We start from the raw sequence: 12,144 nt of genomic DNA on the forward strand, positions 1-12,144 counted from the left end.
TCCCTCCTCCCATCACCGAAGGGAAGTGAATTTAGGAGGAGGTGGAATTAAAGAGCTCACGCGCTTTTGTTGCAGCCGCTTCAGTTATTGTGTATTATTATCACTCTGACCGTGCGGTGGTTGAGTGTTTCCTGGACGAGCCCCTTGGAGGCAGGGTCAGTCGTCTTCACCTTTGTTCCCGCAGTGCCCGGCACGGAGCTGGTGCCTGGTAGGTGTTTCCTCTACCACCGTGGGTGGCCCCACCCTGAGAACAGTTTTCTTCTCATTTCTAGTGTTTGGCATGATCATTACCATCGGCCAGTCCATCGTGTATGTGATGACAGGGATGTACGGAGACCCTTCTGAAATGGGTGCTGGGATCTGCCTGTTGATCACCATACAGGTAAGGTTAGGCCGGCACCCCCTCCTGAGGCGCCCTCACACCCACACTTGCCAAACAACTGATCTGAATCGAGCATAAAAGGAACTCTTCCTGGGAAGAAGCCCGAGCCCTGTGTTTGCCCTTCTGAATTCACAGAGGAGCCTCCACCAGCCAGGGTCCCCTCAGCCTTCAGGTCCCTCGGCAGAGAAACCAGTTCCTTAGGAGGGACAGCACCACGCCGTGGGGAGCAGCAGTGCAGTCTCTGCGTTTCATTACCTCTGTTTTTTAACATTCACAGCTCTTTGTTGCTGGCCTAATTGTCCTGCTTTTGGATGAACTTCTGCAAAAGGGGTACGGCCTGGGCTCTGGGATCTCTCTCTTCATTGCCACAAACATCTGCGAGACCATCGTGTGGAAGGCGTTCAGCCCCACCACTGTCAACACCGGCCGAGGTGAGACCCTGGGGACGGGGTTCCATCAGTACATCTCTTCTGATTTTTCTCCGTGCGTCTGTAATGTGTTTTAAAACACAGGTTTATGCTCATGATGATACGTAACTTGCATTTTTCACCTTAAGAGTACGTCGTAGACTTTCGCCCTGCCAGAGTACGTTATCCTGCCTCATTTTTCTGAGCACAGCGTGGATTTCACTGCAAAGATGAAGCAGGTTCTTTCAACAAGCCTGCCTCTGGTGGACGTCTAGGTTGTTTCCAGCCTTTGCTGTTATTACAGCAGTGAGATGGTGAACATCCTCATACGTTCATCTTTACATGTTTTGACAGTTTCTCTCAGTGAATAAGTTTCTAAAAATGAAATCACTGAACCAAAACACTTGGTCACGCAAAGGGCAACTTTGTAAAAGAGGCAGGAACATTGGTGCTCATGAGCTAGGTTCAGATGCTGGCTGTGCCCTTGGTTGCCAGGATTCAATGAGAGATAACATGAAATTGTGTGATGCCTGGCTCACAGTAGATGCTTGGCGAATGTGAGTATTCTATCTTAATGGCCACAACAAGTGCCAAGGAAATCTTGTTACAGAGGATGTTTTTAATGAGAAGTTCTAAACATTCAGGGAAGTATGACTTATTAGGAAAGGAAAATCAGCTTTTTTCATCACTAAATATGTTATTCACTCAAGAGAGTCCCGTGAGAAATAAATATTCATGCACATTTGGCTTTTCTTTGAAGTGAATGCTGGAAGCAGAGTCCCTGACCTGCAGAGACCACATAATCTCATTAGTGAGACTAAAAATAGGTCCCCAGACCACAGAAGGCCGTTCTTGCTCTTTTCCTTGGGCCTCTGTCGGGCTCGCTCCACTTCCTAGCCGTGTTTTCCTGGCTCTGTTGCTGGCCTGCATCCCTGGGCACCCTCTTGTGGTAGGGCGTGAACTCCGCTAGAGATCGGCCGTGTGGTAGGCGCACGTGTTGTCCTTTCTGCTTGGCCGTCGATGTGAGGAGCAGAGAGCCCAAGCCCGCCTTGTCGGGGCAGCCAGCACCCCAGAGCTGGGGGGCGCTGTGCTGCCCTGGAGTCCCCAGGGACGTGGGTTAGGCAGCTCTGAGCCCCTCCTCAGGCAGGACCCCTTCGGCTGGAGGTGAGCAGACCCTGCTGTTTGGACTTTGCAGTTGATTGTTCCACACGTCTGGTGGCCACTGACTCACAAGCCAAAAAAATAAGATCAGTTAACTCAAAGAGGCAGCATAGCCTATTTCTGCAGGTTGAAATCTCTACAGAAGAAACAAACGAGGGCTGAGAGCCCTCACTGTGTCCCTGTGCTTATAGGAGCAGGCACTGTGAGTCACAGGACTAATTCCTTCTCCTCTCGGTTTTGGCCACTAGGAAGCTTAGAGCCAAATTGAGTTGCTTGTTCCTTTACCTTCTCCTGTAACAGGAATGGAGTTTGAGGGTGCCATCATTGCACTGTTCCACCTGCTGGCCACACGCACAGACAAGGTCCGAGCCCTTCGCGAGGCGTTCTACCGCCAGAATCTCCCCAACCTCATGAATCTGATCGCCACCATCTTTGTCTTTGCAGTGGTCATCTACTTCCAGGTGCGTTCAGATCCAGCCCTGGGGAGTTTTGACATCTGCATTTAAGGTTCAGGAGGCCTTGGTGTGCGTGTCCCACGTCCACACCCCAGGGGTAGTGTGACCCACCGTATCGCACTGAAATGATGAAATGGCATTTGAAGGAGCAGGTTCCATGGCATCACGGGCACTTGCCTGAACTAACACAGTTGAGGCAGATATAACGTTTCTGAAACCGTGTTCCTTTGGGTTGTGGGACTGTCAGCAAATAGAGAAGATTTTTTTTCAAGGTCTTATAGCTCAAGAGAAGTGAAAAGTAATCAAAGCCTAAGACCTCACTGCTGTCTTGCCCAAAGTTTGTAGGTGCTTTTAGGCAGTATCCTCATCCTCCTGAGACCTCTTACCTTTCACGTTGTGAGTCTGTGTAACTTGCTTCTGAATAAGAGACCTGAACTGCCCGTTGCTTTTCTGTAGTTGGATTGGTCTTTGTATTCTCTAATCAGCCACTTTGTATCCTGACATTTATTGAAAAGAAAAGAAGGGAAAGCAGTTGAGAAAGCAGTTTAATGCTTGTGAAGAGGTATTTATACCACCACGTGCTGAGGACCGAACACATCTGTTCCTTCAGCCAAGACTGTTAGTCCGATGCCTGGTGAATGACAGGCTAACTCCTCCCGGGCTTGGGGTCGGATCGTGAAGATTTTATTTTAAATGTTCTATTTTCTGAACTCTGTTCTAGGCACTGGGAGACTGCAAACGTTCATAAAGGAAACCGTTTCTATCCTCCAGGGGTTTCAGAGGGAGCAGTTATGTTCGTGGGGAAGTAGGAGAGCCTAGGTTTTCTGTAATGACAGAGAACAGCCTGAAGGGGGCCGTGCTGGCTGCGAGGCCGGGGCGTGGAGGCCCTGTGTGGCCTCGGTCAGGGCACGGGGTCGGGGCACGGGGTCGGGGCACGGGGAAGGCGCTGGAGCGCCCGTCGGAACTTCCGGCGCATTCCCTGTAGAGGTGGCTGTCACGTGGTGGACGTTGTTTGTCTTTGACAGAAACACTGTGCTGTGCTCAGGGGCATTTTAAGCCAGCCTGTCGGGACCCTCCTGTCAGTGTGCCCCCAAGTGCAGTGCTGGCTGGGGAGGGGGTGTGGGGCCCTGGGCACCGCCGCTCGGGGCAGCTCCCTGGGGGCACGCCTGGCACGTGGCTGGAGCGAGGCAGTGAGGGCGTTTGGCTCTGCTGGCTTCTCAGGGCTTCCGCGTGGACCTGCCCATCAAGTCGGCGCGCTACCGAGGCCAGTACAACACCTATCCCATCAAGCTCTTCTATACCTCCAACATCCCCATCATCCTGCAGTCCGCCCTCGTATCCAACCTCTACGTCATCTCCCAGATGCTGTCCGCCCGCTTCAGTGGCAACCTGCTGGTCAGCCTGCTGGGCACCTGGTCGGTAAGTACAGCGGCTTCACAAGCCAGATGTCCCACCCGGAGACGCTTTCGAATTGTGCCCATTACAAGCTCACGTGAAAGTTTCTTTTCGGTGAGAAGCTGCACTGTGGGCTCTTGGGCAAAGCCGTTCCTTCCCCCCTGCTGAGGAGCGTCTGCCTGCGGCTGAGGTGGGGAACGGCACTCACGGGCTCTCGCGAACCCTCCCAGGACACTTCCTCCGGCGGCCCGGCACGCGCCTATCCCGTCGGCGGCCTCTGCTACTACCTGTCTCCTCCCGAGTCTTTCGGCTCCGTCCTGGAAGACCCCGTCCACGCCGTCGTGTACGTCGTGTTCATGCTGGGCTCCTGCGCCTTCTTCTCCAAGACGTGGATCGAGGTCTCGGGCTCCTCTGCCAAAGACGTGAGTGCGACAGACAGCTTCCGGGGGGGCGCAGCCGGGGACCGGCGTTTCCCTCCTGCAAGTGGCATCAGGGCTTTCGGCCTGTCCCCCCTCCCGGGATGGTGGCCTGTGAACGCACGCAGCGCTTTGTCCTCATTAGGGCTGGTTCCAGAGCATTCGTGGCCGTGGACGGAGCCCAGGGTAAATGAATCCATGCTCGCCTGCGAAGCTGCAGCCAAACTAAAACTAGACTTTCTCATCTGACATCTTTGTGGCAGTTTTAAAGCTACCTTCACCACTGTCGTTAGGGTGCTGGGGAGGGGAGTCTGTGGCTGGTACCACCGTGAACTACCTGGCCCTCGACTCCACGCCTGAACTTGAACGTTGTCCTTGATGGGCATCACGCAGGTTGCAAAGCAGCTGAAGGAGCAGCAGATGGTGATGAGGGGCCACCGAGAGACGTCCATGGTCCACGAACTCAACCGGTGAGTGCTGGCCGGCTGACAGATTTCCCCGGGCCTTGCAGTATCGATGAGCTTGCTAAGGCTCATCGATGCTGGACAGAGCAAATCAGTGCATGCGGCACCTCTCCTCAGAGGCAGCCACACCGAGGGAGACAGAGCGTGTGTCCAGGTGGCCGCCCGCGGGGCAGCTGCTGAGGCAGCTGACCACGTGGGACCTCGCCGTCCTCCTGCGGGCAGCGTCCTGCAGGGCCCCTCCAGGAGGCGGGGAGCGTCAGGCTTCTGCAGGGGTGTCCGAGTTCGGGTGAGCCTAGGGAGGCTGGCAGAGAGCACAGGGAGGGCTCAGCATTCGGAAGGTCAGTGCTGGAGGCTGAGACCCACCGGTCGGGGCCGGGGGGCGGGCCGGACATCGCGAGCCTGGGCAGAGGTGCTGGGGGCCAGGTGGGGCAGTAACCTGGGGACACAGGAGAGGCCGCCGGCACTTGGTGACCCGCTGGGGGGAAGGTGGGGGTGAGGAGAGCACCGCAGTCTGCAGGCCTCTTCCCTCACAGTGGGGCTGCTTCTTGGGCAGCCGGGTTGGCCGTAGTGAGTGTCTTAGACTTTTAAGCCAACTTATTTCAACTCATTTCTTCCACCATTGCTGGATGAACGTGCATGGTTTCCTGTAGAAGTCTGTTTACAGGATCAGGTTTTGTAATCAGGACCAGGTCTGTCCTGGGGACCATAGCTCGCTCGCCTCAACCACAAGTCAGTATGGCAAATGCCAGATCATTCTCTGATCCCTATCAGAGATGCTGGGCGATTTTGTTCATTCCCTTAAGAGTTCTCTGAAGCCGAGAGAATTTATACTGCTGTTCAGTAGAAATATAATGCAAGATGCATGTGAAATTTTAAGCATTCTGGTAGCCACGTTAAGAAAGTAAAAAGATACACCTAAAACGAACAAAATGTTATGTGTCCATTATCTCTTAATAAAAAAGAAAGCAAAAAGAAGCAGGTGAAATTAATTTTAAGAATACATTGTATTTAACCCAGTATATCCAGACTCTCATTTCAAATTGACATAAGAAAAGTCATAATGAGATATCTTACGTTCCTGTCTTCAAAATCTCGTGTGATGTTTTCAACACCTGCTTTGGACTGGTCCCATTTCACTAGCCACATGTGACTCGTGTGGCCACTTACTGGACAGCAAGCCTTAGTCTAGACCATTAAGGTGTGAGTAGACGAGACTTTATGGGGGCCATGGAGTGACCCCTAAAGGAGTCCGGTCCCTAACTCAGAGGTAAGCAGGTTGGCTGCCCGACCCTTCCTATAGCCTGGGGGAGGGAGGCCAGGCTGGAGGGATCTGCTGGCGGCACGTGGCTGACCCGTCTCCCTCCCCAGGTACATCCCCACGGCCGCGGCCTTCGGCGGGCTTTGCATCGGGGCCCTCTCCGTGCTGGCTGACTTCCTGGGTGCCATTGGGTCTGGAACCGGGATCCTGCTTGCGGTTACCATCATCTACCAGTACTTTGAAATCTTCGTCAAGGAGCAGAGTGAGGTCGGCAGCATGGGGGCCCTTCTGTTCTGAGCCGTGGCCCCTGGACCAGGCAGAGGCGGCGTGCTCCACGATGGCCAAGAAGGGAACAAGGAAGCTATGCTGTGGGCGCTGTCTTGGGGGTGCTGCTGTGGCCTGAGGACTTCGGTTTAATAACCTGTTTGAATTTCCCATTCTTTCATTCCACTTTCTAAAGTGCTAGAAATTTTTCAATTTGCAATTTTGCTTTTCATTCTGGCATTGGCAACAGAACTGTAGAAGTGAGGTCTTATCCAGCTGACCGCCAGAAGTGACTGTCCCCGGTGTCCACGTCACTTTTGTGTTAACCTTTGCACCTCTCAGTGCTGTCGGCGACTGCAGTGGTCTCGGCTGCTCCCCCCCACCCCCGAAGGGAATGTCTTGTTGGTTAGAAGCACAAACATTGTTGAAATGTCTCGGGTGGCTGGAGGGCGAGCACCTGGGAGCAGGTCATGTGTTTTCTGGTGCGTGTGGGCTGCTCCCTGGCATGTCCCCTTCACAGTCAGGCGGGAACTTCTGGCTTAAAACGGTTTCTCTGGAAGACACGATTGTTTTCCCTTTTAAAAGTTGTCTTTTAGGATAGAGCTTCTTCCAAAAGAAAGGGACGAATTTTCCAGAAGACCCCTGGCCCATCTGCATTTTTCTGCCTGTGCCTGTTGGCTGACCTGGCTGTGCCGTCTCTCTCTTCAGCGGTGGAGCCGGGCCACGATGCCGCAGCTCTGCAGTCGAGCCTGGCCGAGCTAGTGGACGTGGCGCGGAGGACCCTGAGGTGCTGGCTGTCCAGTCCCTCCCGCTGTCACTGAACTTGCTCTCCATGGTGTGTCCCTTCCCACTCGCCTCCCGAGGTGGGAGGCGCTGTGGCTGGCCTCAGACGCTACCTTCTAGGCTGAAGACTTTCCACTGGTATTTTTTTAGAACATTTTTACGGTGCTTAGGACCAAACGCAAGCGAAGCAGATGACAAGATGGCTCTGATCTCTGCTTTCACCAAAACTGCCCGAGAGACGAGGGCCCAGGCCCTAGATCTATGGTGAAATCAGGGTCAGAGAGATTTTTTTTTGGCCACGTTTTCACCCATGTTTGATATGAAAAAGACTCACAATTATGTTTAAGATAAACTGTTTGCAATAACAGGTGACCTAGACCTTAGGAATTAGAACCTTCTCTAAGGCCTTTAGGGAGGCCCCTCTCGGGGACCAGCAGCGCTTGGCTGCAGAGACAGCAGAGGTGAGCTCCGCAGCCTGAGGGCTTCTCCCTGCCCCGTGGAGAAAGCAGACCCCACCAGCAGCGGTGCACAGCGGCCTTCAAAGCACAGAGCCAGTCGAGGTGGCCAGCTTGGCACCTGCCTGAGTCCACAGGGGCTCTGAGACCTCACTGGCTGTGCTGCCCGGGAGACAGGCCAACCAAGGGACAAGAAGAGACTTGCCCAGCACCACCCGGCAAGTTGGCGGCAGAGCCCAGATGGGCCCACAGCCCATCGACCCCAGGCCAGGGCGCCCACCGTACCACGCGTGGCCTTGTCCGACCCAGTCCCGAGCGGAGACCTGACGCCCCTGCAGCCCTGCTGCAGCCTCTGACCACTGCGTGGCTCGGGCTCCTGCCCTGCGGTCACTGGTCACGGGGGGGTGGGGCTGACCCCAGCTTTCAGGGGACTGTCACTGTGGATGCCAAAATGGCATAACTGAGATAAGGTGACTAAGAGACAAATAAAGCCAACTTTTTACAAGCCACCTGGTGGTGGTCTCTTGGTTTTCAGTTCTCCTGTGTTACTGAGGCCAGTGAGGAGGGGTGTGCGGCTTGGGGCCTGGGCCCTTGTTTTGCACGGGGTTCCCAGGTGCCTCCCTTGATGGAAGTCCCTCTTCAGAAAGGCGCGTGCCTGGAAAGCTTCCTTGTCCTGGTGATGGTGCCAGCTACACACTCGGGTGTTGGTTTGGTGCTGAGCACGTGGGCCATTCCAGCCCCCGCAGGAACGGACGGTGGGGCGTCGTCTGTCCTGTGAGCGCAGCGCCCTCCAGCCGAGCGACCTTATGCACTGAACCTGTAGGCCTGGGGAGGGTCTCCACCCTGCCCTGGGCCCCCGGCATCTTGTGGACAGCAGTGGCGTGCGCAGTGGCTGCTCCCTTGGATGTGCTGTGCAGAAAGGCTCCCGATTGTTTCCACTGAGTGGAATGGCAGGTGTTTCCAGGGTGAAGTGAGAGAAAACCTCCCGCTCACCCACGTTGTGAAGCCGACGCGCCCGGCCGGACGAGGCCTCACCCCGAGCCCTCCACCACCACCCTCTCCTCTGTGGTGCCCGACGACATGTGGCCGGCCTTCCTCCTGAGCCGGCTCAGCCTCAGGGTTTCCACGTAGAGCCTTAGACCTCATCTTGGAAATCTGATCTCTGAGGTGCTGTGCAGCCAGGGCAGGAGGTCCTCTGGGAGCCCCGGAGGGACAGGGCCTGGGGCCCGGCCTGTGCAAGCCACGCGGCCACAGGAGCCAGGCGAGCAGGCACTGAAACTCGAGGGAGGCAGGCAGGCAGGCAGGCAGCCCTGTTCGGACCTCCAGAAACTCAAGTCAGAAAAGCTCCTGCCCACAGGAAGCATACATCCCCTCACTGCCCGGCAGTCTGGCTGTGCCTGTGGCCGGGAGCAGAGCCCGTGCGAGCAGCAGCCTGCGTGGCTCAGGTGACATGGGCGGCCCCTCGGCCCTCACTGCCCGCCTGTGGCCTCTGTGCTGGGAGCCGTGGGGCAGCTCTCCCACCCTGTGGGGCGGGCTGTGCACCGGCCACGACCCACAGGAGAACTCGTCCTCTCACGGCTCCCGAGAAGAACCAGGCCCCAGGAACTAGACTGCGGCCAACGGTCACACAACTCCTCCTGCAGGCACCTCTGCCAGGGGCCTCGTCGGCGCGAGGACTGAGGGGCCCGGAGAAACGCGCCCCACTCCAGTCAGCCGGCCCCGCTCCAGTCCCACCGCTGGCCCCACCTGCTGACCCCACCCCTGCCCGCTGAAGGCCCTTCCTGGGCCGAGTCCCCACCAGGCTGAGTCTTCAGCAAGCTGACGTGCGGGGGAAACGGGTGAGCCGCCCATCTCCACCCGAGGGGTCAGCCCATGGCCCAGGTTAGAGGCTGGCTTCCCGACACGAGAGCCAGGAGGTGGGCGTGTGACAACGTCCAAGGGTCAGCAGAAGCCTCGGCGCACACTGCAACATGCACCAGTGCCTGGTTCCGGAGAGCCCCATACGGACTGTCCCTTGGGCAGTACCCCCCCTCACGCCCCTGCCCCAAACGCTCTGGGACGTGCCATCACTCCGCCCCAAGCCTGTGGACAGCACACGTCCATCAGTGCCTGGTTCCGGAGAGCCCCATACGGACTGTCCCTTGGGCAGTCCCCCCCCTCACGCCCCTGCCCCAAACGCTCTGGGACGTGCCATCACTCCGCCCCAAGCCTGTGGCCAGCACACGTCCATGTCACCCGTTCCTCTCACCCGGCACACAGCAGGTCCCGGGGTACACAGGGCGAGAGCTGCGCCCGCCCTCAGAAAGCCACGTCCTAACAGTTGGAGTTCTGTGGTGCCCACCAAGCCTCTGGGAATTGCCGCAGTTTCCCTCTGTCTGTCTGCCTGCCAAACTCCTGTTCATCCTGCAAAGCCCAGCTCGATAAGGAGAGAAATATCTAAAAGCCCGTAAGAAGGGGAGAGAATAAATTACAGCACCTCCTTTCTGTGGAAAGGAACTAGGAGAACTAGGAGAATATCCTTTACATCCTGAGTTAGAAGAAACTCCAGGATGTGCTGTTGAGGGGAAAAAAAAAGACAAGAAGCAGAACAATGTATGCTACTATTTGTGTTTAAAGGTAGAGTCAGGGGGAGGGATAAAAAATTGACTGTATGTAATGAAAAGGCCTAGCAAGTTCTCATGAAACTAAACATCTACGTATCCTATGCTCAGCTATTCCACTCCTGGGTATTTACCCCAGAGAAATAAGAAATAAGATGGGATGCCACCCAGAGACTTGTACAAAAAGATAGATGAACAAACAGCACAGCATCACACTCCGACGTCACAACAACTGCTGACACGAGGGCTGGGATCTCACCATTCAAAGGCGGTTGAAAGAAACCAATCACAAAAGAGATGTCCACACGCTATGATCCCATTTTTATGATGTTGCAGAGCAGGCAAAGCTGATTAGTTTGGTTAGTTTGGTTAGTCTGGTTAGTGTGTTGGAGACTGACTGGGCAGAGGCCTAAGGGAGCTTTCTGGGGTGACAGGAACATGCTTGACACGACTTGGGTTTCATTTGTCAAAACTCATGGAATTGTCCACTTAGGGTTAGTGCAGTTCACTGTGTATACATTTAACCTTTTAAAAAACAAACAAACAAATATCCAACTCTAGGTAACTGTACATATGCTAAAGTATTAAAAGTACATATATGCATGATGAGGCCTGATGTCTGCAACTGACTGTGAAACGCTTAAGACAGGATAAAAATGGACTGAAGGATGGAGGGAAGATGGAGAGCACCCAGGTGACAGGGATACGGGTATCCACGGGTTCCTGCGACTTTTTTTTCCTTTTTAAAATTGAGATATAACTGACATACATTATATTAGTTTCAGGTGTACAACATGATTCAACACTTGTATATACTGCAAAATGATCACCACAGTAAGTCTAGTTAACTAACGACCAACACCACGCACAGTTAGTTACACATTTGTTTCCCCTTGTGATGAAAACTTTTTAAGACCTCTCTCAGCAACTTTCAAATATGCAATACAGTGTTATTCACTATCATCACCATGCTCTACATTACATCCCCAGGACTTATTTATTTTATAACTGCAAGTTTGTACCTTCACCCATTTGACCCCTTCACCCATTTCACCCAGCCCCTCCCTCCCACCTCTGGCAACTACCGACCTGTCCCTGTATCTGCGAGCTTCTTTTTTTGTTTTGTTTTTTAGATTCCACATATAAGTGGGATCACAGGTATCTGGCTTTCTGTGTCTGATTTGTTTCACTCAGCGTAGTGCTAAGTCGTGGATACGTAGTAAAGCCCGGGCCTCTGCCCATTCTCTCTTCTCTGCTCCAGAGCCCTGCAACTTTCCTTATCTTTGAAATTTTTCCTAATAGATGCTGGGAAGCATAGGGTGGCTGACGGCAGGGGGCGAAGGAGATTGTTCACCTACACCGCTTTGCAGTTTTTACATTTTGATCCATGTTCATATATATATATATGTATATATATATATATGTATATATATGTATGTATATATATACGTATATATATGTGTATATATATATATATATATATATATATATATATATAGAGAGAGAGAGAGAGAGAGAGAGAGAGAGTTTTTTTTTTTTTTTTTTTTTTTTTTTTTTAATTAAAAGCCCAGCTCAGTAAGCTTTCCCTGACTGCTCTTTCCCCACGTGCGCGTTCGGTCACACACTCCCTCCCTGCCCGCCACTGGCCTTGCCAGGCTTGCCCACGCCCCCTTGAGGAGGAGCGGGGCAGGCGGCGCTTTGCGCGGGCGCAGCGTGTGGGCGCTGTGGCCTCGCAGTGGCGGGCGGCGCGTGGCGGGGAGGCTGCGGAGACGCCGGAAAGGGGGAGGAGGGCCTGGCGCGACCCCAGCTGCTGCTCGCCCGTCACCTCCTCGGGGAAGCCCTCCAGTCCGCCCCCGAAGCACCGGCTCACACTGCTTCCCTGCGGCCTGCCGGCAGCTGTCCGGAGCCTGTACGCCCTCGCGCACGGGGCCGGGGAGAGCGTGCGGGCGACCGGACCAGACCCGGGGTTTTCAGAGACGCCGGGCCGTGGGCGAGGCTGGCAGCCCCGCGGGAGGAGGTCTCACAGCTGTCCCAACCCTCGTGCGGGGCCGCGCAGGCGTGTCCTGGGACCGGCGGCCCGCGCGCGCGTGCGCCCCCCCACCCC

General features: G+C 54.8%; 1 protein-coding gene across 2 annotated transcripts in view; it reads left to right on the forward strand.

Moving 5' to 3' along the window:
- The window catches only part of SEC61A1 (SEC61 translocon subunit alpha 1), a 12,471-nt gene extending 6,030 nt beyond the window's left edge, over positions 1-6,441 (forward strand). Inside the window, exons 6-12 of one of the 2 annotated variants that reach the window (XM_007465268.1) lie at positions 273-382; positions 660-813; positions 2,251-2,411; positions 3,627-3,824; positions 4,031-4,222; positions 4,610-4,686; positions 6,049-6,441. In XM_007465268.1, the coding sequence (XP_007465330.1) occupies positions 273-382; positions 660-813; positions 2,251-2,411; positions 3,627-3,824; positions 4,031-4,222; positions 4,610-4,686; positions 6,049-6,235 (1,079 nt within the window). In that variant the 3' untranslated portion in view covers positions 6,236-6,441. The remainder of the gene's footprint in view (positions 1-272; positions 383-659; positions 814-2,250; positions 2,412-3,626; positions 3,825-4,030; positions 4,223-4,609; positions 4,687-6,048) is intronic. The other variant, XM_007465269.1, reaches the window with a different exon arrangement.
- The last annotated feature ends 5,703 nt before the right edge of the window (positions 6,442-12,144 follow it).

The sequence above is a fragment of the Lipotes vexillifer genome, unplaced genomic scaffold (assembly GCF_000442215.2).
Source record: "Lipotes vexillifer unplaced genomic scaffold, Lipotes_vexillifer_v1.1 scaffold1115, whole genome shotgun sequence".
Classification (NCBI taxonomy): domain Eukaryota; kingdom Metazoa; phylum Chordata; class Mammalia; order Artiodactyla; family Lipotidae; genus Lipotes; species Lipotes vexillifer.